This window comes from Ambystoma mexicanum, chromosome 4p (assembly GCF_040938575.1).
Source record: "Ambystoma mexicanum isolate Mex_15411 chromosome 4p, UKY_AmexF1_1, whole genome shotgun sequence".
Classification (NCBI taxonomy): Eukaryota; Metazoa; Chordata; class Amphibia; order Caudata; family Ambystomatidae; genus Ambystoma; species Ambystoma mexicanum.
Window position 1 is genome coordinate 95,413,015 of NC_090927.1, and position 26,971 is coordinate 95,439,985.

At 49.1% G+C, this 26,971-nt stretch overlaps 1 protein-coding gene across 1 annotated transcript in view; it reads right to left on the bottom strand.

The window, feature by feature from the left end:
• GPN1 (GPN-loop GTPase 1) overlaps positions 1–26,971 on the bottom strand; it is a 320,660-nt gene that overhangs the window by 72,478 nt on the left and 221,211 nt on the right. Inside the window, exon 10 of the mRNA XM_069605436.1 lies at positions 19,409–19,491. Coding sequence (XP_069461537.1) covers positions 19,409–19,491 — 83 coding nt within the window. The remainder of the gene's footprint in view (positions 1–19,408; positions 19,492–26,971) is intronic.

Here is a 26,971-nt window from a genome sequence, read left to right on the forward strand (position 1 = left end):
TCTTGAGAATCACTCTGCGCGCCAAACCAGGTTTGGTCCCTTTGTTCGTTTTGTCTTTGGCGGGATTCACAAATGCAGCCCGCCTCTTGCTCCACAGTGTCTGACAGGGGCAGGAAGTGAGGGAGGTGCCCGAAACTCCCTGTGCTTAATCCCCTTGGTTACAGGAATGCACCCAAAGGTGATTGGCCGGCTGGCTCAAGGAGGAGCTGGTGCCATTTGTCCATTTGTATCTAAAACTACATCTAAAGGAAAATGATCAGCAAAAAAACACCTTGAATTGAGGGTGGATGTGAAGGAATGGAGGTGAGGGAGGGCCTGGGCACACATCAGGGAGACAAACAAGCCCCATTACAAGCAAATGATATCTTAGTGGGCAGGGGATGTGGAGAACTAGATGCTATAACATTATGGTACTTCGAAATTAACTCAAAGGTTTTGTTTTTGCTCTTTGGCCCCTTCCTTTAACAACCCAACCCTTTCAGAGCATGTTCATTGCTTTGATAAAGGCAACAGAGTTGCGAGATTGAAAGTACAACCCAAGCACTCGGGCAATACCCAGAGTATTTTTTAATTACCTGACTTGGTTCACCAGAGATTTCCTGATGATCAGCTGAGTCTTTGCCAGGAATGCAAATACTTGTCTCCTTGCACAGGTGGCTGTGTGGGTGCCACTGATTCAGGCACACCGAACGAATGGTAGACAAATATTGCTACATATTGTTAAGCAATAATTGATGTAGTAACACAGACTACACAACACTTGTCTTCTTGGTATTAGGTAACCCACCTTTTGGTCTAGGCCTGTACTACACAGATTGGTAGTGTGACTGAGCAGACTGGCCTATCTCAAGAGGGGTAAATGTGAGCTGTAAAGCAGTAGCAATGGATCTCACAAATACAAGTAGCCAAGTAACACACTCAAGGGTTTAGTTATAAATACGTTATTTATCTAACATCAGCTTTTAAATAAGCATTCTTTAAAAAGGGCAATATATGTAACAATCAAATATACTTTAAAGTACTTTTCAAGAATCAGCACAAAGCTAGTAGATACACACTTTCTACACCCGCAGATGACTTCCCTAACAAGAACAGTAATGGCCTTTATATATCACTAGTACCTTTTGCAGATTGAGGTTGCAGAAAGGAAAGATTAAAGGAAGGAAAAAGGTTAAACAGGTGCTCAGGGCATGTGGGTAGACTTAAACCTTCCAATGATGTCTAGACAAAACCTTTCCTAGCATTAAGTCACCTCAGAGACAGAAAATATCAAAGTCAATGGACTAGAAGAGTCTGCAGGGAGCCAGGACAGCCAAAGTCCATTGGATCACAGTCAATAGAGCTGAGGCACTTGTAGTTAATAAAAGTCTTGCACAAAGTTAGAAAGATTTTGTAGAAAAATCACTGTAGGGTCACAAGCTTTTTACTTGTGAAAGTAGAGCTGTAATCAAAGTAGCTACTGCAAGTCTCAACTGAGAAGAGCAAAGCTAAAGACACTGAGGTAAGTACCCCAAGTCTGAACAGTACCTCTGGTTTGAAGAAGAGTAATCCAGCTGGCTTCTGTCCTGTTGCAGCAATGCATATCCTGGGTTCCTGAGCCTCAGTCATGGGGACAAGAGGGAGGATGTCTGGAGGACTCCTGCGGCAGCAATTTGGAGATCGGCGGCAGCTACGGGCTCTTTTCAGATCAGCGGCACTTCGCGGCTTCAGCGCGCAGTAAACAGCACCACCGCGGATCTTGGATACCAGTTGGGCTTCCTTCACTCCTTGAGTCCTGCACTCTGGTGAGGGGACACTAGCTCTTGTCGTCCTGCTTCTGGAGGGTCCTTAGGAGACTCCTGGAGCTTCTGGCAGAGTGTTGGGGAGAATTCTCAGGAGTGTGCCAATTCCTCTCTACCTTAGAGACCCCCAGCACTTATGCACGACCCTAGGACTTTTTCATTTTTACCTGGAGAGAGCGAGACCTTTTTCTCACTCTCTCATGTATTTGAATGTGATTTGAACACTTTTTCTGGTTTTTTTGTGGAGTCTGACAAACTCGATAGGCATCTTTTACATTGTAGCACAAAGCACCTTCAGTGTAGTGCTACAGGGAAGTCTTAAAGATTTCCCCAAAGGCGTAAAACACCTTTCTCTTGGATAACTTCATTTCCAAGAAAAGTAAGGTGAAATTGACTTTACACTTTAAATTCCTAGACCCAGCACACACTATTACGATAGGGTGCTGGAGGGGTTACCTAGTATGCCCTTTGTCTAGCTTCAAGTAAAATGTTTATGTTACCCTTTCCTCGATGAATGGCTGGTGACAGTGGTTTACCTTTAACTACCGTGGTGTGACTTTACCGCAGGCTATGTTCGCAGATGCAGTAGAGCACCCTTGGGTGCCATTTTTGTCAAAAAGGCCCCGGTCGTCTTTTTCGCCATTTCTTTGTGGATTTACCCTGTGCGCCAAAGCAGGTTTGGTCCCTTTGTTTTGTCTTTGGCAGGATTTACGAGTGAAACCCGCCTCTGGCTCCATGGTGTCTGGTGGGAGCAGGAAGTGAGGTAGGTGCCCAAAACTACCTGTGCTTAGTCTCCTAGGAGACGGGAATACACTCCTAGTTGATTGGCTGGCTGGCTGTCCGGCAAGGACAGCCACCCTGCTGGGGGACTGACGGCTATGCTGGAATTAATAGGAGAGAACTGAATAAAAGGAGAGGCTTTTAGTTTGGAAGGCAGAGTCGACCACTGGAGGAAGGAATCCGAAGAAGAACTTGAAGAGGACGCCTGCTGTAACTCCTGGACTTTTGGTTTGCCTGGTGAAGCCCTGCTGCTGTGCTGAAACTCCAAATTCGTATTGACAGAGAACCCCCTGAAAGGACTTCTCCCTTTGAGTTGGTAGGACCAATCAACTCAAAAGTAAGCCACCTGGACATAGGTCTCGAAGCTGGTTGTAATTCCACAGAGTTGCTGCTGGAACCAAGACACCAGGGAGAGGAACACCAGTTTGTGAGCGTTGCTTTTAAGCTAGCCAAGAGCTACAGTAAGATCCTCCGGACCCCCAGGAAGCAGGACTGATCGAGCCTGAGCCCTATCAGAATGCTGGACCCCAGATGCAAGGAAAGTCTGTCTCGACATCCAATAACCGCGGTGGTGCTGTTTGCGTTAGAAGTGAGGAGCTGAAACACTGAATTGCCACTTGTTTGAAGATAGCCAGTTGTTGTCGGTAACCGTACCATTGCAGTGCAGGAGTCCCCAGAAGTCCTGCCTCTTTTCCCCACAACTAAGGCCCCGGAACACCAGAATCTGCAGAGCTGCACAGGAACAGAAGTCATCTGCTGCTTTGCTTCTAACTAAAGGTACTGTAAAGTCTAAAGTCCAAGAGTACTTACCGCTTGTTGTAGATTTGTTTATACTCTTCACAAGCCTAACAGCTTGTGGCCCTACATTGATGATTCATCTTCACTAAAGACTTCTAAGACATTGTGCAAAGACTTTTCTACTTACCTGCTAGAAGTGCTTCAGCTACATAGGCTTTTGCCTATTGACTTTGGCCTAGCCTGTTTCTACTGAAAGACTCTTCTCTCCTCTGACACTGGGGAGGGTTGACACGTATTTGGCTGCTTAAGAATAATTGTGATCTCTTGTTTGTTTTAACCTTTTCTTTACCACAACTCAGTGCTATACAAAATGCTAACAGTAACATATCAATGTCCACAGTGTCCTTAGAAGTGTCTGTGTGGCATCCCCAATGGGTGCTTGCTGATTTATTTGTATTTTGGAGGTATTTGTGCATTACTATAAGGAACAAGTAATTTACCTGTAACTGTTGTTCTCCAGCATGGGTCTGGCATGGATTCACATGCTCATGAATATTCCCCGTCGTCAGGCCGTGAATCCTTGGTAAAGAAAAAAATCAGTATCATTTTCGTTTCTGATCTGTCTTTCTCAGTAATAACCAATCACTGGTCTCTGGGTCATACTGCCCCCAGCCAATAACTGCCCTCTCCCTAAGCCCCGCCTCTGGCAGCCATCCTCAGATTTGGTAGCACGCAAAGTGGCAGTATGACCAAGTGAAGAGCCGCAGAGGGGTAGGAGGGAGGGTTCGCATGTGAATCCATGCCAGATCCATGCTGGAGAACAACAGTTACAGGTAAGTAACTTGTTCCTTCTCCAGCATGGGGTCTGGCATGGATTCACATGCTCATGAATATAAGAATACATAGCAGTACACACATGCACAACCACGGGAGGTGGCAAAGGCTCAATATTAAGCATTACATCAAAACTCAACATTAAGCAATTCTTACTTCCTCACCAGGCTCACCTTAGGCGAACAGGTTGCGCAGCACTGCTTGGCCGACCCTGGACTCCTCCCTGGAATCCCGGTCGACGCACTAGAATCTCGTGAAGGTGTGCGTCGACCTCCACGTAGCAGCCCTGCAGATGTCCAGCAGGGGCACACCAGACAAGAACGCCGTGGGAGCAGCGATAGCTCTGGTCGAATGGGGCTCTCGGACGGCCGGGCAATGGTCGGTTTGCCAACCGATGACAGCGCATGATGCAGCCGGAGAGCCATCTGGAAACGGAAGCCTTCGAGAGAGCCTTCCCTTGGTTCACAGGTCCAAAAGTTCACAAATAGCTGTGATGTCTTCCGAAAACTCTTCGTGCGGTACACGTAGAACTTCAGCACTCTAGTCACAATCAGGAAGTGCAAAGTCCTCTCGGCCGGCGACGAAGGCGACGGAAAGAAAACCGGTAATACCAAGGGCTCGTTGAGGTGGAAGTCCGACTGCACCTTGGGCATAAAGGAGGGGTGCGGATTCAGCACCACCCTCGTGTCGTGAAAAGTCAAGTATGGAGGCTTGCAGGATAGGGCCTGGTTCTCTCCCACTTGTCGTGTGGAGGTGATGGCCACAAGAAACAGTCTTCCACGACAGGAACTTCAACAGTGCCGAATTTAGGGGCTCGAATGGCGCCCCCATGAGCCTGGTCAGCACCACGTTGAGCTCCCACGCCGTGGCAGGGGCCTTCACCGGCGGGAACGATCGGAACAGTCCCTTCATAAATTCCTTCACCAGGCGATGGGAACACAAGGACGCCCGTCCTGTGGTTCTGGTGTATCGGGAGATCGCAGCCAGATGTATCTTGATGGAGGCGTGAGCCAGTCAAGCCTTGGCCAGCGACAGTAGGTATGGCAGCACTTGAGGGCCGTAATCCGTAGAGGGTTAATCTTCTGTCCACGGCACCAGAAAGAACCTCTTCCACTTATGTCTGTAGCACTTGAGAGTTGAGGACGCCCTGGCCTTTGCAAGAACCTCTCTGCAGTCAGCCGGGATATCGTACCCTCCAAACTCTAGTGCTGCAGGAGCCAGGCCTGCAAGTTCAGCGACTCTGGGTCATGATGAAGTATGAGAGAAGATCCGCGTCCGTCGGCAGCTTGACTGGTGGGGACGCTGACAAGTCCAGAAGGTCCGGGAACCAGATCTGCTTCAGCCACGCCGGTGCGACGAGGATCATCCTGCAACGGGACCTCTTGAGCTGGTTGACGAGTCGGAGCAGCAACGGCAATGGAGGGAACACATATTGGAACAGGCCGTCCCAGGGGAACCTCGGCTGGGGAAACCTGCTGGCGAACCTCTGGCACTTGGAGTGCGTCGCCGTCGCGAACATGTCGATCTGCGGTTTTCCCAATCGCCGGAAGAGTCGATGCACTTGATCCTGACGTAGTTCCCACTCGTGGCAAGAGCGCAGCTCCCTGCTTAGTGAGTCCGTGATGGTGTTTTTTATCCCTGCCAGATGAAAGGGCACCAAAAACATCCCTTGGGCGACGGCCCAATGCCACAGATCCTGGGCTTCCTTGGAGAGTGCCGGGGATCTGGTTCCTCCCTGCTTCCGGATGTAGAACATCGTGGTGGTATTGTCGGTGACGATTCTCACCACCTTGCCCTTGAGGGACAGGAGAAAGGACCTGAGGGCCCAGAACACTGCACGGAGCTCCAGGATGTTGATGTGGAGTGGCTTCCGGGAGCCAAAGGGCTCTCGCGTGAAGTTCTCCGGTGTGCGTGCCCCACCCTTCCAGGGAGGCATCCGTCGTCACCGTTATCTGGTGAGATGGGGTCTGAAAGTCTGTGCCCGCCGTCAGATGAGCCCGGGTGCCCCACCACCGGATCGCTCGTCGGAAGGTCTCGTTGAGCGGGATCCTGTCCTCGAAACTGCCCGTCGCTTGGATCCAGCGGGCGTCGAGCAACTCTTGCAGAGGGCGCATCCGAAGCCTGCACAAGTGCACAAGATATATGCAGGAGGACATCATCCCGAGGAGGGACTTGATGGACCTCACCCTGGCCACGTCCGTGGCCAGCAGACGCTGCACCTTGCCCAGGATGGCCTTCGTTCTTTCCTCCGACTGCGAGGCCAGAAGTGCCACTGTGTCGAGCTTGGCTCCCAGAAACAGTGCTACTTGCGCGGGACCATGTAGGAATTGGGAAAGTTGATGGAGAATCCCAGGTCCGTGAGCAGCTGGACGGTCTTCGCTGTGTGTTCTACGGCGAGCTGCCTTGTCCGTGCTCGGATGAGCCAGTCGTCTAGGTAGGGGTAGATGTGGATCCCCTGCAGGCGCAGCCGCGCCGCCACCGGTGCGAGGCACTTGGTGAACACCCTGGGTGCCGACTTAAATCCGAACGGGAGGGCCTTGAACTGGTAGTGCCGCCCTTGGACCACGAACCTGAGGAACCTTCGGTGTCCGTTTAGAATGGGGATGTGGAAGTACGCATCCTCCAAATCCAACGACGACAGGAAATCGCCCTCCTTCAGCTGTCCCAGCACGTGCTGGAGGGTGACCATCTCGAACTTCTGTGCCTTGATGTACTTGTTCAGTCGTCGCAGGTCCAGGATGGGGCACCACTCTCCGGTCTTCTTTTTTACGAGGAAGTACCTTGAGTATACTCCGGAGCCTCTTCCCTCCAATAGCAGTTGAGGGACGTGATTTTCCTTCCTGGCCACGGGTGGAATGCAGGGGCACTTTTTTAGAAATTCGAGGGCATACCCCTGGTCCAGGGCGTCCAGCACCCAACCGTTGGTGGAGATGGACTCCCACACGCTGACGAACTTCGCCAGCTGGCCTCCCACCGGGGTGCTTCGGTGGGGGCCCAACACCACGGTCGGTTCAATCTTGCTTGGAGGACGGACGGCTTGCTGCCTTGGCCTCCCTGGCGATGACGGCGGGGTCCACCCGACTTGCCTCGTCCTCTATAGGCTTCCTGCGACGAGGAGCGGGCCGCTTGGCGGTACGTAGAGGAGCCACCGCCAAATCCCTTGGAGGCACCCTGCTTGCCTCCGGTGCTCCGAAAGGACAGCCTTCATTGCCGGAGAACACCTAGGGCCTTAGTGGTCTCCGTGTCCGCCTTGATGGCTTGGAGGGACTCATCCACTGTTTTCCCAAACAGATTGTTCCCGTCGAACGGCATGTCCAAAACCTTGGCTTGTACGTCCTGGCGGAAATCCGTCGCCTTGAGCCACCCTCGTCGTCTAAGGCAAACGCTGTTGCCTAGCTGGCGGAAACCGGTGTCGGCAATGTCCGTTGCCACCGTGATGGCGTGGTCCGACGACACTTCGCCTTCTTGCAAGATCTCCAGGGCCTCGGCCCTCTTGTCATCCGGTAGGAAATCCAACAGGAGGGCGATCTTGTACCATAACTCCCTGTCGTAGCGGGCCATGATCGCGAGGGCGTTGGCCGCCTTAATCGTTGTTGACGCCGACGAGTTAACTCATCGTCCCATTGCGTCCAGCTTCTTTCCTTTGCCGTCTGGCGGGGAAGTTGACGTGGAGGCCGATGACCCCCCCCAGCTTTCTTCTTGGCCGCCGCTGAGACAACCGAGTCAGGGGTCGGTTGTGCCCCAAGGCACAAAGGGGCCGCGTCGGGGACCCGGTACTTCTCGTACTGATCCCTCTTGGCAGGCGTCGTAGACGGGTTCTTGAGAAGGGCGAGTCCCTCGTCTCAGATGTCATCCAGCAGAGGCACGGCGAGGACTGTTTTCCTCTTGGCCTCGCGCAGTTGGTCAAGGAAACCTTCCTTCTCTTCGGGGCAGAGCTGAAAAAGCTTGGATGCCATGGCGATCATTGCATGGAAAGATCCGATCTGGTCGGGTGGGGAGGCCCGAGCTGGGGGCGATGGGAGCTCCGTCCCGTCGTCAGCTCCGTCCCGTCATCACCGCCGTCGTCGGTACCCGTGTCATCCCCGGGACAGGGGATGTGGGCAAAGGTTGAGTAGGCCGCGAGGGCTGAAAAGGCGGGGCTGGATGGATCCGTTTTATCTTGTTCGGGGGGCTTCCCGCCGGGCCTGGCTCTGGCTTCTCCGTCGAGCCTGGTTCCGGTTCCTCCGTCGGTGGTAAGGGCAATCTGGTCCTCATCTCCGAACATAACGAGATTGTATTGCCAACAAAATGGCCGCCGAGTTGTCCTGCGGCTCCGGAAGCGACGGGTGACTAGGAGCCTTGCCGGTGCTGCCATCGCTCTCATCGTCACCTTCGTCACCACGCTCTCATCGTCACCATCCCTCCCGTGGGAACGGGCCTCTAAGACTTCTACCAGCTCCTCCTCGGATGCTGTGTCTGTATCCACAATGGCCACCGCCGCCCCCGCTCTTTTTCCGCCAGGGTCTTCACGGGGGTCTTTTCGATGGGTCTGAAAGAGGCTTCCCTCTGCGGAGGCAGGGAGACTCTGGGCCCTGAGGTCGCCTCCACTGGTGTAGCCTCCACAGGCTGCGCCAGGGCTGCTGCGACTTCCTCGATAGAGGCCTTGGCCGGGTGAATCAAGGCCTTTGCTACCTTATGCGGGCATGTGGCCTTCACCTTGGGGGGGGGGGGGTCACCGCCTCGCTCCCCCTTGGCCGGATCCTTTGAGCTCGACCGGTGCCTCTTCAGAAGCTTCGCCGGGTTCTCAGCCTTTCTCTTCCCTGAGCCAGAGCGTTGGCTCGTGGTTGATGGCACTCGGGAGGATGCGCCCTGCCTGGTAGCCGAGGAGCCCGACCGTTCGGCGCTCCTGGTGCCCACGGACTCTCTGTGCTTTGCCTTCTGTTGGGCCCCCGTCACAGGGTGCCCTCACAGGACTTAGAAGACCGCTCTGACTACTTCTTCTCACCTGACGGGCTCTTTCCTTCCAGCCAGTTAGAGAGACGACGGTGTCGGTCCCTGATGGTCCGTTCCCACATGTTCCCGCAAAACGCACAGTCCTTCTCCACGTGCGTTTTGTCCTCATGAAGGCAGTAGAGACATTTTGAGTGCTCGTCCTCCTTGAACACATTCTGCAGCTGGCATCCAGGGTAAACCCTGAACAGCTTTCCGGGCGTCGAGCTTCCTTTCTCCTGGGCCATGTTGGGGTAGGCCGCAGAAACTCCTGGACTCCTCCAAGAAGCGCAACTCGACGAAATCTTCACCCTTGAGGGGCGTAGAAAAATCTGACACGGATCCCCGTTAATCGGATGTAGAGACGGTGGAGCTTGAGGCTCCATTTGACTGAAAAATGAGAAATTCTTTTTGAAAAAGCGCGAAAACGCAGCAAAAGCTCGAGAGCTAAACACGAGGACTCCCAACACTTCAGCGTGCAGTAAAAATCTGAGGATGGCTGCCAGAGGCGGGGCTTAGGGAGAGGGCAGTCATTGGCTGGGGCAGTATGACCCAGAGACCAGTGATTGGTTACTACTGAGAAAGACAGATCAGAAACAAAACTGATACTGAGTTTTCTTTACCAAGGATTCCCGGCCTGACGTCGGGGAATATTCATGAGCATGTGAATCCATGCCAGACCCCATGCTGAAGAATATTGCTTCCTTCTAAAGAAGGCTTAAATAAATGACCGGTAAATAAATAAAATGTCACTGTGAATCTTTGTGTAACCACGCTACTGCTCACATTGACCCCTCTTGAGATAAGCCTGGCTGCTCCACTGCGCTACCGGAGGCTGAGATTGTTGTAGGGCTCCCTAAGAGCACTACCTCAAATCTGTACCCAACACAGACATTGCACTATACTACGGAGTACTGGAACCCTGGCACTTGGTACCTGCAGCAGCAAAGAAGTACAGCCAGTCAGGGAAGATGGTCCAGTGGAGTTTGCCTCGGATTTAGTTGGTCCCACTAACACAAGGGAAGAAGTCGTCCCTTCTGGAGCTTCTCTTGTCGATCAGAAGAACAAGTTACTTCTTTCCTTGTAACAGTGTTTCGATGGGATGTTCCTCCGACATATTCCTTATCTTGATAGATTACATCCTAGCTTGTTGGCCTCGGAAATCTTTTCAGTAGAGGGCGCTGTGCGTTGACGTCCCTCGAGCTGGTGTCCCTCAACAGCTCCGTCTCGGCGCCGACGTCATTGGGCGTATAAATAGACTTGCGCAGCAACCGTTGCCCAGTTCAGTTTTGAAGCTTGAAATTAGCTGTGCATGAATTGGTTATTGACCTTCAAGGAGCGTAAGCTGCAACTACAAGGGAAGTTTTACTGCGGGGATGGATGGGAGGGGCGATAATGAACAGAGGAACATCCCATCGAAAGAATGTTACAAGGTAAGAACTAACTTGTTCTTCGAAGGGATTGTGTCCTCCGACGTATTCCTCATCTTGATAGACTCCCATAGCAGTGGTGTGAAAGAGGAGGTGGGAGTAAAATTGGAATATTTCCCTTTAAGAATGAACAGAATGTGACACAGCTTTGCCAAATCTTGTCTCCTGGCGAGGAGGAAAAAATGATTGTAGAATTTTGTAAAGGTATGTGCGGACGACCATGTGGCAGCCGCACATTTGTCCCGAATCAGTACCCCTCTTTGGAGAGCGGAAGTGCTGCAATACCCCTGGTTGAATGAGCCCTAAGATGTTGAGGGGGCTCTTTCCCTGCCAATTTGTAACATTCTAGAATGGCTAAAATAATCCATCTTGAAATGGTCTGTTTTGTGATTGGAAATCCTAATTTGTGTCCTGCATAACCTATAAACAGTTGGTCTGCTTGCCTTATCCTAGCAAGTCTGCTGATATAAAAAAAACTCAAGGCACGCCTTGGATCCAGCCTATGTAGCCTCCTCTCTTCCCCTTTCCCTGGAAGGGGAGGAGGATAGAATGAAGGTAAGGTTATCTTCTGAGTGATGTGGAATTCAGAGACCACCTTTGGGAGGATATTTGGCTTCACTTGTAAGACAACTTTGTCTTTGTGAAACATTGTATGAGGAGGTTTGCAAGATAGAGCTTGTAATTCACTCACTCTTCTGGCAGATATTAGAGCCACTAGAAAGACTGTTTTAAGGGCGAGAAATCTTAATGAACAAGAATGGAGTGGTTCAAAGGGAGTACCCATCAGAAAATCTAAGACTAGATTTAAATCCCACAAGGGAACTTGGAACGGCTTTGGGGGATAGACATTAGTTAACCCCTTCAGAAATTGAATTACTAGGGGTAATTTGAAATATGATCACTCCTCCGCAGTGCGCTTAAAGATTGACAGCGCTGCGAGGTAGCCCTTGATCGTACCATCTTGACGACCTGAATTCGCCAAATAGAGCAAAAAAAGATAACACCTTTGGTGTACCGCATGAAAAGGGTTCGATATTCTTTTCTCTACACCAGCTGCAAAATCTGTTCCAAAGGCAGCAGCATAAAGTCTTTGTTGCTGGCCTTCTAGCCGAAAGCAACACCTCCATGACGTCATCCGGGAGGTCCCAAACCTTGTATCTTAACCTTTCAGAAACCAAGCGTGAAGGTTGTGGGTGATGTCTGGATGGAGAACCTGACCTCCCTTCTGCGAGAGAAGATCTCTTTGCGGAAGACAAATCAGAGAGCAGATGTACATGTCCCGAAGACCCAGGTACCACGTTCTCCTGGCCCAGTTTGGGGCAATTAGGATCATAGTCTTCCGGAATCTTCTCAACCTCCTGATCATCTGAGGAATGACAGGGACTGGAGGAAACACGTATAGAAGTGGAAACTCCCAGTCTACTACAGATGCGTCCTCTACAGCTCCTCTCGGGGGAAATTCCCTTAAATAAAACTGATCGCACTTCCTGTTGATACTGGTGGGGAATAGCTCCACTTGAGCGGTTCCCCGAAGGGCGAAGATCTCTTGAAGGACTTCCTGACCTAGCTCCCACTTGTGGGAGACTGTGCTCTGCCGGCTCACAGCGTCCGCTGTCAAGTTCTTCTCTTCGGCCAAGTGAACTGCAGATAGAGAGATTCCTTGTTGAATTGCCCAAAAGCAGAGCTGCATCGCCTCTCTGCACAGTGATCCTACGGCTCGTCCTTTGTTGAGGTAGTGCATGGCCACTGTGTTGTCCGTCATTATTAGGAAATTTTTCCCCTGTGCAGATGGCAGAAAAGCCTTCAGCGCCAGTCTGATAGCTCTCAGCTCTAATAGGTTGATATGTAGTCTGAACTCCGATGGAGACCAACGACCGCTGATGGTCAAGTCGTTGGCCTGGGCTCCCCACCCCGTGAGTGAGGCATCCGTGACTACTGTTATCTCTGGCCATGGTTGCCAAAACTGTTATCCTTTCAAAATGTTCTCCCGACAGGCCCACCACTGAAGGTCTCGAACCACTCTGTCCAGGACCTGAAGGAGATCTGTCATTCTTCCTGAGAATTGCGCCCATTGGGTTCTTAGTGCCCACTGTTATCCAGGCAACATGTGGAGTCCCACATGGCTCTTGTGTCTCACCAACGATACTAATTGGACAGACTGGGTGTCGCCTACACAAATTATGCAGACGACACCCAGATCCTCATCCCCCTTTCGGGCAATTTCACTACGGATACAGCTTTAGTAAACAAAATGTACAACCTCAATCAGGCATGGATGGCAACCCATGGCCTCTGCCTGAATGATGAAAAAACAGATCCTCATTCTAGGCTCACCCAACAACCTAAAAATCTTGATTCCAACTACAGCTCCTTCAATATCGATGGCAATATAATCCCCGTCGCCAAAGAGGTGAAAACCCTCGGTTTCTATTTGGACTCCACTTTGTCCCCAAGGAAACAAGTGAACTCCCTGGCCTCATCCACAGCCTATACCGGTAAACTTATTAAAGCATGCAGACCCTTCCTCTCACCAGCTAGCTGCATTATCCTAGCCAATGCACTAATCCTCTCAAAACTGGAATACTGCAATGCACTTTATGCAGGCACAAATAAATACATCATCAATAAACTTCAAACCCTACAAAACAACGCGCTCAGAACAGCCCTGAACCTCCCAGCTAGAGAGCACATCTCGAATGTGCGGAGAAAATACAACTGGCTAAAAATTAGCGATAGAATCACCTTCAAAATTGTCACACTAACATTCAAATGTCTGAACAATACAGCCCCCCCATACCTTAGGGATAGAATAATAAGAAAAACCACTGCACGACCAACCAGAACAGCCAACTCTTTCTGCCTCCAAACCCCTAGATTCCGACAAAAAAAAACAGGAGGTAATAGCTTCCCTGTGCAAGCAGCCCAGTACTGGAACGCCCTACCAGTTGAACTAAGAAGGAACCAGCCCTACAGCAGCTTCAGGCACCATACCCGCACCTGGCTTCGACGCAATGACCTCTGAAACCGGTGACCCTGAGCATTGTGACATGATGACACACATACACCTCCACTCCTACATGTAAAATGTACATAATGTATTTACTGTATATAATTTGTTACCTTTCCACCCTTACATGTAAAGAATGTATATAATTTAATTACTGTATACAATTTATGTTACCAACAACCTGTAATATGCAACCTGTAACCAGGTTCTAAGCATTATTGTTATTCTGTGCGCCCAGCTACCCAAGGGTTTTCGGGCGCCCTATAAATAAACAAACAAACACTGGAGGGATCTCATTCTCAGGCGAGCCTCTGGCACTAGTAAGATGCAGGATGCCATGAGGCCTAGCAACCTCAAAAAGTCGAAGGCTGATAGACGTTGGGCATTTTGAAACTTGGTGACCATCTGCAGAATACCTTGAGCCCTCACCTCTGGTGGCAAGGCTTTCCCCAGGGAAGTGTCCAGGACTGCCCCAATGAACTGGAGTCTCTGCTGGTATCATCTGTGACTTCTTTAAGTTGAGGGAGAAGCCCAGTTTGTGAAGGAAGTGGCACACATAATCTAGCTGGATCTGAGCTAGTTCCGAAGATACTGCTCTGATCAACTAATCCTCCAGGTAGGGGTAGACGTGGATCCCTTCCCTTTTTAGATTTGCAGCTACTACCGACATTAGCTTGGTGAAGACCCTCGGGCGGAGGTCAGCCTAAATGGCAGAACTCGAAATTGATAGTGAGAGTTGCCAATTTCGAACCTCAGGTATTTCCTGTGTTTGAGATGGATTGGCACATGGAAATAAGCATCCTGAAGGCTTAGAGATACCAACCAGTCCTGAAGCTGGAAGGCCTGAAGGATCTGAGAGAGAGTTACCATCTTGAACTTGTCCTTCCTGAGGAATGTGTTCAATTCTCGTAAGTTCAAGATGGGTCTCAGTCCTCAGTCCTTCGGTACTAGGAAGTAGGGAGAATGCCAACCCTTGTTCCTCTCCGTTGCAGGTACCGGTTCTATGGCACCTTTCTGTAGCAGGTCTAGAATCTCCTGCATAAGGAGCGGTCTGGAAACTTCAAAGAGTTGTTCCCCGGTGGAGGACTCTGAGGGGTGTGTAGAAAAGGCAGGCAGTAACCTTGGACAACTGTCTCCAATGCACAAGCATCTGACGTAATAGCCTGCCATTCCGCCAGATGTTGAGTTAACCTGCCCCCTACTGGTGTTTTGTGAGGGGAGACCTCAGAGGGGTTTAGAAGTGGCTGACACAGATGCCGAGGGTAAAGTGGCACCTGCTGCTGCGGTTTTTGTACCTTTAACCCGTCCACCACGGGTGAATCGTTTCTGGCCCCTTTGAACTGGCTGTACTCTGTCTTTTCCGAATGCAGAGTAAAAGAGAAAGGACCTACCCCTCCAGGATGTTCCTGAGGGGCGATTCGGAGTCTGTCAGATTGCAGCTCCAAGAGATTTCGCTGCTGCCTTGGATGTTTGTAACTTCTCCAGACTGTCATCAACCTTCTTACCAAATAAAGAAGTGCCGTCAAAGGGCATGTTCAAAAGTCTGGCTTGTACATATGGAGCAAAACCCGACTGCCGCAACCACGCAAATCTGCGGATTGTGGTACTTGCCGCCATGGCCCTGCTGATACTGTCAGCAGAATCAATGCCTGTTTGAAGGGACTCGCACATTGCATCTTTCCCATCTTTAATGATGTTTAAAAATGCTTCCCTTTCCTCTCCTTCTGGGAGACAGTCAGCCGCAGATGAAGCACACTCCCAAAGTGTATGGCTGAATCTTGCAAGCGTACAAGTGGCGTTAATAGATTTTGAGCGCCATGCTACATGCCAAAAATACTTTTTTTGACATAGCATCAAACCTTTTATCATCCCTGTCCTGTGGAATACTAGGGTATGCAGATCTATTTGATGAAGTCGCTGCTTGTACAACCAAACTCTCTGGAGTTGGATGCTTTGCTCAAGTATTCAGGGTCTGTAGCAGATACCCTGTATTTGGCAGATAGTTTCTAGTTAACTGCAGGGGTAACCTCAGGAGTTTCCCAATTAGCAGAGATATTTCTTTGGAGGGCAGTATGAAAAGGAACAGGATCTTCCTGTGGAACTTCAACTAAAATGTCAGTAAGGTCACCCCACTGAAAATAAGGTGAAGGTGTAGACCACCCCACGAATTCTATTATTCTAGCCATCAGAACCCTATAAGGGGTCTCAGCATGCTCCCCAGGATCTGGTTTAGCAAACTCTGCTTCTGGGGAAGTATCTAAACCACTTGCCTCATGTAAAGGATCTTGAAGATCTTTTAACCTGTTGTCTTCAGAGATAAATTCCTCTGGTATGGGTGTTGTGGTCCTTTGTAAACCAAAAGTTCTCTCATGGTCAGAATCCTCCCCTTCCTTATATATAGAGGACAAAGCTCTAAAGTATTCAGACCTAGGATATGGTTTAAAACCCATTTCTAGGGCAGAAGGAGCCAAGTTGGTTGTCACCGGTTGAGAAAACGTCGAAGTTGTCGACGTGGAAGTCAAAGGCTTTGAAAAAACCAGAAAAAGGCATCAAAAAAGTTGAGACCTCGAAGTACTTGAGAGGATTAGAATCCTACTCAGAGTTGTCTAGGTTGTCGACGTCCTCGAGGTCATGGTCGAAGTCCTCAACACCTCTACTGTCTGAGATGTAGTGACAGCTGTAGGTCTGTCTTTTATCGGAGTCGACAGTGGCGTCGAAGACGGTGTCGATGCAACTGATTTATGCGTCGACGGACCCTTTGACATAGGTGCCGATGACGCAGATTTATGAGTCGAAGAAACCTTCGACGAGGGCGTCGATGATGCAGATTTACTGCCTTTACTCGAGGGTTCATGCCGGGTGCGATTTTTCGGGTCTTTCACCCAGTGCATCACCTTTAGCTGTCTCTGAGGGGGTCGAGGCCGCTTTCTCGAAGACGCTAAGCATTTTCATACAGATCTCCTCCCACTTAGCTGGAGAGCTGCTTTTGGTGGGGCAGGTGACCCTTTCCGGGGAGACAGAAGAAGACGAAGCGGGAGATCTATGACGCCTCTTCTTTGAGTGTTTCGATCTCGAAGACTGATGGGAACCGCTTCGAGACCTTGAACAGGAATGTTTCCTGTGACGGCGAGGAGACTAATGTCTCGACTCTGCCAAATAAACTTTCGAGGGAATAGAAGTTAAGAGTCTTACCTCTTTCTATCTTCCCCTTATGCTCCTTCAAGGCTTTCGCCATCATGGACATACAGTCCTCGCATTCCGAACAGTGATGCTCCGATCCCAGGCACCAAAAACAGATCCTGTGAGGCTCCGTCAACGGCATTTTCTTCCCACAATCACGACACTTTTTGAAGCTGGACCGTGGGATCGACGGTTCGGATGAGGAAGCCATCGAATAAAGATGATATAGATAGAATAAGTTTAGTCTTCTTGAAGAAAGAACTGAGCAACACGATTCCGAGGCCCACGAAGCGCGGAAAAACTGAACTGAAGAACAGTCGCTGCGCAAGTCTATTTATATGCACAATGACTTTGGCGCCGAGACGGAGGCTGTCGAGAGACACCAACTCGAGGGATGTTGACGCGCAGCGCCCTCTATTGAAAAAATTTCTGAGGCCAGCAAGCTGGGATGTAATCTATCAAGATAAGGAATACGTTGGAGGACACAATCCCTTCGAGCAGCAGCAGGGCTTCACCAGGCAATTCAAAGGTCCAGGAACATGCAGCAAGCTTTGTTCACGGTTTCTTCGTTGTGTGCTCTTCCCAGTGGTCGATTCTGCCTCTAGTCCCAAAACACTCGCCTTTTAGGCAGATTTCTCCCATTCATGCACAGACTAGGCTGTCACTCAAACAGCAGGGTGGCTGTCCTGAAAGGAAAACCAACCAGCCAATCAGGACTGGGTGCATTCAGGCATTCCTAGAGACAAAGGACATTGGAGTTTCGGGAACCTCCCTCACTTCCTGCTCTTCCAGACACAGTGGAGCCAGAGGCGGGTTTCAGGGCTGTAGCCCGCCAAAGGCAAAAGGAACAAAGGGCTCAAACCTGGCTTGGCACGCAGAGTAAAACCCAGGAAAGACCTCACAAACAATATGGCAAAAAAAGAAGACCAGGGCCATTTTTACAAAATAGTCATCAATGGGTGCTATACTGCAGCTGAGAATTCAGCCTGCGGTCGAAAAGCGCAATGGTAGGAAAATTAAATCACTGCCACCAGCAAAAAAGTTACATGAGAATGTAGGATAAGGGGCTACTGAGTAACCCCCTGAGCATTCCACATAAGATGGTGTGCGCTGGACCTAAAAGAGAAAAGGTAAGTAAAGTCAATTTTACTTCACTATTCTTTGGGAACGGTAGTTCACACAAGAAAATGTATTTAAACCTTATGAGAAATCTAAAGGATTTCTCTGCGACACTGCACTGGGGGTGCTGTGTGTCACCATACAAAAATTAGATGCCTAGGGAGTTTGTCAGACACCACAAATAAAAAGGAAACCTAATCCAGATCAGAACACATGACAGAGTGAGAAAAAAAGAGCTCACTCACTCCATGGTTAAAACTTATAAAGTCCTAAAGTCCAGAAAAAGAGGTTGAAGTGACTTAGAATAGAAATGAGAATTCTCCCTAACATATATTGTCATGACTGCTGCCTGCTTTCAAGATGGTGGGGGGGGGGGGGGGGGTAACTATACGTACCAAAAACAGATAGGACAGTGTCAATATTGTAGAGAAAGAAGTTTGAATCCTCATCGGGACAGCAATCCCAGGAAAAATGCAACTATGTGATTGCCGTTTATTTACCCGCTCTCACAATTCTAATCTACACAGGACTCTGCAGCATTACCTCGTCTACACGCAATCACCACAAGTAAGCTCACTAGTCTCTGCACTCTTCCGTGAACTGTTCTGACAGGAAAGCTCTAGCAAAATATTTGCAAATACTGGACTTTTAACAACCAAGAGGGAACCCATTCCTACAATGTGGGCACCGCAAATTGCAAGTCCTAGAATCCTCAGCTCCCAGTGAAGACTGGCTGCACAGGCCCAGCAGAAAGAGGTGGAGGCAACGAACATCAAAAGCATGGTTAATCCGGTGCTTCGGTTACCACTTGAAAAGAAAGGGTTAGAACAAGAAGCAAGACTCCCAAGTGTCCATCAGCAAAAAACTGCCTGGACATGGTCTGCATCAACCGGTATCAGATGTGTATTGTGCCCCAGATCCAGTAATTGCTCACCTGAAGCACAGAAGCATCACCACTGGCCCCACAGAGGTCTCAATTTAATCGAAAATCCCCTTTTTCACATCACACAGGAAAGCGCCTGTACACAAGAGTTTCGTAGCGCAATAAGACAATGGGGGATAATGGGGGAAGGAAGTCCTATGGGAGACAGAATCCCGATTGAGACTGTATACAAAGTCCAAAGCTAAACCCCTGGGTACAAAGTGTCAAACCTGGTACCGCAGGGCTTTTGTTACCTATTGAGTTTGTGAATGACACAAATAAGTCTAATCCCAATTAAATACTACTCTGAGACTTTCTGAATGAGAATTACTTATCTGACACACACACACATCGATGCCTTTGTGGTAATTTCTTTACGTCAAAACAAGCTTCAGGAACTCGGTATTCTCGTTCTGCCAACTCCTTCGTGAGAATTCAGCTTAGCGGCTTGACCACAGCTACAACTAGATGAGCCAGGGTAAGCTTAAGGATAGTTTGTTTGCTATGCTAGACTGAGCATGATGACAATCGCCCCCTCCCAACCCTCCCCCCCTCTAGGTCATCTAGAGCACTAAGGATGGAGAATCTTCAAACAAGTACTCACAAAACACTAAAAATGTTACATCACATCAACGATGCTCCACCTCACCTCTCATACTCTGCTGCAGCCTGGGACACCTGCACAAAGAAATCATCCAACCCTGTTCCTGTCACAGCGGAGACACCCACTACCTGCAAAACAAGAAAACATTCGGCATAGTCTGAATTAGAAAGTAAACATTTACACTCACAAGAAGCTAACTATCAAGGGCAACGGAATGTGCACAATAGAAGAGTATTCAGGGACACAATTGAGAAGCTCAACGCAAAGACGTTCCTAGTGAACTTCTGTGGAGAAATGGCCAATGCATCCTCTTTAGAAATTGTCACCTAATCTACAGAATGTTTTTTTTCCGTTTCACTAGTTTTTCTTCCTTTAACCTCTGACAAACTCATTGGTGGAGTAATGTAGCGGTTCTGATGTACTAGGGAAAAGATGAAGGACTTCAGTAGGAGCCACACATGTAGAGCGAGGGAAGAGTGCAGTGGATGGGTATTGCGGAGTACTGGCAGTGACAACTAATCACATGTACAAAGCTAGCAAACTGTGCAAGTCAATGTGTTAATAGGTATACCTGCTCTTAATAGGCCAGCAACATAGAACCTTTCCAGTGCTATGGTAATGTGTGTTGTCACGGTGTGGATACAACAACACACAACAGGTAGGAATATTTTAACACCTTTACTAACTTTGTGGGAAAGGGCAGGGCCAAATCCCCATTTAGATGGTGAACCAACACAAAAGGGGATATCAAGAGCATAGTGGCTAGTGGAAGAGAAAAAAAAAACAAAATCAAATTCAGTGCCTCACCTATGATAAGAGAATCTTATGTCAAAAGTCCAATATCCAGTTCATATTCTGCTTCACAAGGATCGTGGTGCCAGAGTCCAGGAAAACATCCTTCAGAACTACCCAAGTTTCAAGGAGGTTTGAAGTGCCCAGCACACTTGACTTGTCAAATAATAAAAATAATAGGTGTTCTTTTCGGATTCTGCAATCTACAGAGCAAAACCTGTAGCTACATTGTTTGCTGTCCCCTTCTTTACCTTGAGTGTACTCCATGATTTACTGATAGATAGGCCTGCAGAGTTTCCCTTCTTGCCCGAGGAGAATATGAATCGTAGGAAAAGAATGTACTTCTTCATTGCATCCCCCCCCACCTAGGTAGTTGCTGGGATGCACTTATAGCCCCCACCACCAAGGGTCTTCTAGACAATTGCAAGCTTCTTTAGTTGGCTCTGGTGGCTTTGCAACTACTAGTATGTGGGCTAGGGTAGCTAGCAGGCTGCTCTCGGGCTTCACCTTTGCAAGGCCTGGCTCTTGCCAGCCTTTGGCCCAAGATCCACCAGTAGGCTGTCTATTCAAGGTTTTCTACAGTGTGGCTCATTTGGCATACACTGTAGCCTTTGCACTATGTGGCGGTTTGGCTGGCAGGGACACTTCCTCCTCTAGTCCACTCACTGTTCCCACCCAAAAGCTCTGGATCACCAACCAAACTACCCAACAATAGAAGGCTGTGTATGTGTTATGGTTCACTTTGGTATTCATTGCTTAAATGAGTTAAGTTGCAGGAGGCAGGTTTGTATATAATTGCTTCATCTCCTCCACAGGCGCATGCTCATTGTCACCTGAACTCAGGTGTTGGACCCGTTCCGATAATCTACCTCATCACTTACCACAGTCACAACAGCCAGAGGTCTCAAAATGGCACTTGACAATTTGGGACCAGGCAGCAGTGTCACTGTTATGAAGCGCTACAGCATTTTTGCTAGACATGCTGTTGCCAAGTTAGTTTGTGCACACATCCATTGCACGCTAGCGAATACTTGATAAGGTTGCAGTTTATTTTTACATCCCATTGGTCTCCGCAATTAACGTATTGCCTTGTGCACAGCTTCACTCAGAGACCCAAAGTAGGAGGCAGGAACTAGATTTCTCATGGTTTCTGACCACTAACCAAACTTTCACCAAGTCGAGTTTATTTCAGAAAAAAGTATTCCACAAAACGTTTAAAACAGATTTCATATCAACAAGATAAGACAACGCCTACATTTTAAAGCCTGGCAGAGTTAAGGCCAATTAAAGGAGAATCCACTCATTAAATGAAATTAAGCACGGAGACATTGGCTAAATTGTGCGTCACTCAATATTGGCAATAAGGTTTGGATTGTATATGCAAATAAGCAGGACATAAGCAAAATATAAGTTCACAAAGTGCATGGCACAAACACTGTTCACCCTCCTGGCGGCTTTATGACCATTTAGCAGATACAAATCTCTTGGGCAAGCAGATAAATCGCTCACAAGTGATGAAACATTGATTTTTATATTTCCTCCACAATAGATGTTCGTTAATATTTTCATATCAATGATGAATCTTCCTGGCCTGTGTCAACCCCAGAACTTTTTGCTGGACTGTTAGATTATTTTCCCTATATCTCAGTGAGTAGGAACCTTTTTCCACACACAGCCTCTTTTACTCTGTGTGTCATTTTTAAGACTCTCCCATAGGGTCTTAAAAGCTATCCTCTAACATTTTGGCAATAAGTGCCTTTTGTTGCTGGGTTGCCCTAGGGGCTCCCCTGCTAACCTTGTGAGAACTACAGTTCCCAAGGGTAGAAAGGATCTTTGGATCCCTTTTACATTTTATTAAGTGAGACCAGCAAACCCCCTCTGCTCCCCCTAATGTGGAGTGCTGGGGAAATACTGAGTATCATCTTTCTAATTTTAAATGTGACATTGATGTTACAAGGACACACTTAGATTTAATGGCTGGGGGCAGTGAACCTTTTATTAATTCGGTGCACCTTTACCGCGGGCTGTTTGCACAGCATGGTAAAGGCGCACATGGGTGCTCATTTTACCAAAATGCCCCCCCTCTTCTTTTTCCCAGTCTTAGCGTTTCTTGTCCTGTCTTGTTCCTTCGCCCTTAGCATTTATATAGTGCCCTATATATCAGTGGTATGATCTCAAAGTCTTTGGGGGTTGAACGCCCTTGGGGATGTAGTCCAGGTCAGTCAAGAGAGTAAGGTAGAATACAGTGCTTGGGTGTACTCAATATGTATGCAGCCGGTGTGATTTGCGTGATGGTGGCTGCATCCCAACACTAGGTGCGGTCGTAGTGAGAGATCAGTCGAATGTGTGCAGACAGGTGGTTGGTTTCCGAGACTGCATTCTGGCCTGGGTAGGACGTTTATGTGTGCCGCTAGGCTGATTCATTCATGGGGTATAGCTGCGTTCTAACAGGTTGTTGAGATGTTAATGGAGAATTGTTCGTGTGGGTGCAGCTAGGCCGAAATTGATCGAGGGGTATAGCTGCGCTCTATTGTTGGTTGGTGTAAAGTGGAGAGTGAGCATCGTGGTAGGAGATGAGTGGATGATTTACTCTTAGGAACCCACTGTTCCAGACCCAGAAAAGTAACCAGGATGAGCTGGCAGTGGTCGTCCTCCTGTTTCGCTGTAGCGATATTCTGAGGTAGATTCACAGGTAGGACTGTTAGGCAGAATCCTGTGCAGTGCCCTTAGGGACCACTACACACAATTAAGACTACAAGTGGTAATACAAGTTCACCTTTGGTACAAGCCTGTACTACACTGTTAAAGTGGTAGCAGTAGCGGAGCAGCCAGGATTATCTCAAGCGTAAATGAGCATTAGTAGATATTACACAAAGGACCACAATTACTGTGACTCAAGCAAACACTGACTCAAGGTTTCAGGTAAAAAATATAAGTACATTTATTTTTGAAACCATCTGTTATAAAACAACACTTTTATAAATTCGAGACCACAGGTAAAATACACTACACAACCAATTCCACTTGTTCCAGTAAATTCAAGGTAAGTACATTAGGATTTGACAGACCGGTGTTGCAATACTAACGCATACCCGCGGATAGAAATGCTCACAAAGTTAACACACTTTGTACTTAAGAATTTTAAGCAAGGGAAAGTGAATAAATACTTTCAAGGCAATACTTTTTCAAGGCAAGGAGACTCGAGGACTTATTCAAAAGATACAGATTAAAGTCAATAGGCCTGCGCCAGTGTCAATGGAGCAGAGGCTCAGATGCACCCTTCCATCACATTCAGCCCACCTAGACACCCAGGCGCCCAAGGAGGGCTTCCGGTCAGAAGCTCGCCAAAGGTCGGTGAACAAAGGAGGACAACCTGGTTTGCCGCGCAAAGCAAGACACAAGAAGGAACAAAATGAAATGGCGATTAAACCCAACCGGAGCCGAAATAAAAAGTATTTGGGCTAGTGGGTTTAAAGTTCAAGGCTACTAAAATAGCCTAAAAGAATACCACATTATGTAATATAATTGCGGTAGGAAAATTAGGGTAGGGACCACTGCCAACAGCCAATTCTTAATGTTAAGGGAGCGAAACAATGCTCCAAGAGGTACAGATAAAAAGGGCTAAGAATTAACCCTTTCCAATACTCCATGTAAGATGGGGTGTACTGGATCTGTAGTTGAATGACTATGTAAAGTTAATGCAACTTTACCCTTTTCTGCGGGGACAGTAGTCAGCCCCAGAAATGGAGTCGGTGGGAAGTCTAAAAGACAACCCTGTGTCACTGTACTGAAGGTGCTGTGTAACACACAAAAGAGGGGGGCTACTGAGGTGTACTCCAGAGTCCACAATCACAAAACAGATGAAATACACATGGAAAAACACAGGTAAGAGTGGGGGAAAGCTCACACTCTTACCCAGTGGAAACAAATTACTCCAGAAATCCTGCAAAGCTGCTGAGGGACTCACTATGTAAGGGAAATTAGCCACAGAATGAGAATTCTCCCTAACAGGGACCAGAGTAAGGAACAAGTTACTTACCTGTAACTGTTCTCCAGCATGAGTCTGGCATGGATTCACATGCTCATGAATATTCCCCCATCGTCAGGCTGGGAATCCTCGGTAAAAGAAAAAACAGTTTTTCATTTCTGAACTGTCTTTCTCCTATAAAGCAATCACTGTGCTCTGGGTCGTACTGCCCTGAGCCAATGACTGCTCTCTACCCAAGCCCCTCCTCTGGCAGCCATCTTCAGTTTTGGTAGCACATAAAGTGGCAGTAGGACCAAGAGAAGAGCCGCAGAGGGGCAGGCGGGAGGGTTTGCATGGGATTCCAGGCCAAACCCATGCTGAGAACAACAGTTAAGGGTAAGTAACTTGTTCCTTCTCCAGCATGGGGTCTGGCATGGATTCACATGCTCATGAATAAAGAATACATAGCAGTGCACGCATGCACAACCACGGGAGGCGGCAAGGCTCAACAGAAGCAATTACTTTTACCTTCTCACCAGGCTCGCCTTCAAGCAAGCAAGTTGCACAGCACCGCTTGGCCGACTCTGGAATACCCGTCGACAGAGTAGAATTTCATGAAGGTGTGAGTCGACCTCCACGTGGCAGCCCTGCAAATGTCCAGCAGGGGCACACCTGACAGAAACGCCATCACAGCAGTGATTGCTCTCGTAGGATGGGCTCTCGGGTGGCCAAGCAGCTGTCGGTTTGCCAACCAGTGACGGAGTGATACAGCCGGAGAGCCATCTGGAAATGGAAGCCTTGGCTAGGGCCTTCCCAAGGTTCACAGGACCAAAGTTCACAAAAAACCGAGACGTTTTCCGGAAACTCTTTCTGCGAGCCACATAAAACATCAGAGCTCGAACCACATCCAGCGAGTACAAAGTCCTCTCAGCCAGAGACAAAGGCGTCGGAAAATACACAGGTAACACCAAGGGCTCGTTGAGATGAAATTCCGACGGAATGTTGGGCATGAAGGAGGGGTACGCCCGCAGCACCACCCTTGTCTTGTGGAAAGTCAAGTAAGGTTGCTTGCAGGATAGGGCCTGAATCTCACCTACTCGTCTTGCAGAGGTGATGGCCACGAGGAAAACTGTCTTCCACGATAGAAAATTAAGCGGAGCTGAACGCATAGGTTCAAATGGGGCCCCCCTATGAGCCTAATCAGCACCACGTTGAGTTCCCACGCCGGGGCCAGAGCCTTCACCGGCGTTAACGAGCGGAACAGTCCCTTGATTAATTCCTTGACAAGACAGTGCGACCACAATGATGACCATCCCGGAGACCTGGTAAAGCGGGAGATAGCCGCCTAATGTACCTTGATGGAAGTGTGAGCCAGCCCCGATTTAGCCAACGACAGCAGATACGGAAGTACTGGAGGGGCCGTGACCCTTAGAGGGTTGATATTCTGCGATCGGCACCAGACCAAAAAACGCTTCCATTTGTGTCCATAGCATCTCAAAGTAGACTATGCCCTGGCCTTGGTGAGCACCTCCCTGCAGTCCGCCGGAAGCTTGTAACCACCAAATTCTAATGCTGCTGGAGCCAGGCCTTCAGGTTCAGCGATCCCGGGTCGTGGTGCAGAATTGCACCTCCTTACCTGGCAAGGAGGACTACGACCACTGGCAGCTTGATTGCGGGGACGCTGACATGCTGAGAAGGTCCGGGTACCAGATCTGCCTCAGCCACGCTGCGGCGACAAGGATCATCCAGCACTGGTACCGTCTGAGTTGACCAATGACTCGAAGTAGTAGTGGCAACGAAGGGAACGCGTACAGAAGCAGGCCTCCCCATGAGAAGGAGAATGCATCCCCCCATGCTCCCTGGCTGGGGGAACCTTCTGGCAATCCTCCTACCCATTTGAAGAAAAGGTTGTCCACATGATCCTGCCGAAGCTCCCACTCGTGGCAAGAGCGCAGCTCCCTGCTGAGAGAGTCGGCGACAGTGTTCTTTAGTCCTGCCAGGTTAAACGGAATCAGGAACATCTCCTGGGCAACGGCCCAGTGCCACAAGTCTTGAGCCTCTCTGGAGAGTGCCGGGGGAGGGGGGTTGGGCGATGTAAATCAGGAGCCCCCCTGCTTCCAGATGTTCAACATTGTGGTGGTATTGAACGTGAAGACCCTCACCACCTTGCCCTTGAGGGACGTCAGGAACAACTTGCGGGCCCAAAACACTGCCTACAGTTCCAGTACGTTGATGGGCAACGATTTCTCCTCTGGTTACCACAGACCTCTGGCGTGCTCTGGTGTGGGTTGGGTTCCCCATCCTTCCAGGGAAGCGTCCGTCGTGGTAGTCTCTTGGTGCGGGGGCTCTGGAAGTCTGTGCCTCCGGCGATGTTGGAGCGCAGGCCCCACCACCGTATCGTTCGACGGAACTCCCCATCGAGCGCAATCTTGTCCTGGAAGCCTCCTGACACATGGAGTCAACAGGCGTCGAGGAACTCAAGTGGAAGCATCCGCAAACTGAGAATGAGAAAGAGAATGACTTTGAACTGGTAATGCTTCCCTTGGACGATGAAGCGCAGGAACTTACAATGCCCTTTGTGTATGGGGACGTGGAATTATGCGTCCTCTAGATCCAACGACGACAAAGTCACCCAGCTCCAGCTGGCTGAGCACGTGTTGCAGCGGGACCATCCAGAACTTCTGGGACTTTAGGTTGAGAATGGGCCTCCAGCCCACGGTCTTCTTTCTAACGATAAACTAACTTGAGTAAACTCCGGAGCCCCGGAACCGCCGTGGGACCAGCTCTACCGCCCCTTTTTTTAACATGGCCTAGACCTCCAGCAGCAGCTGAGGGATGTGTTGTTCCTG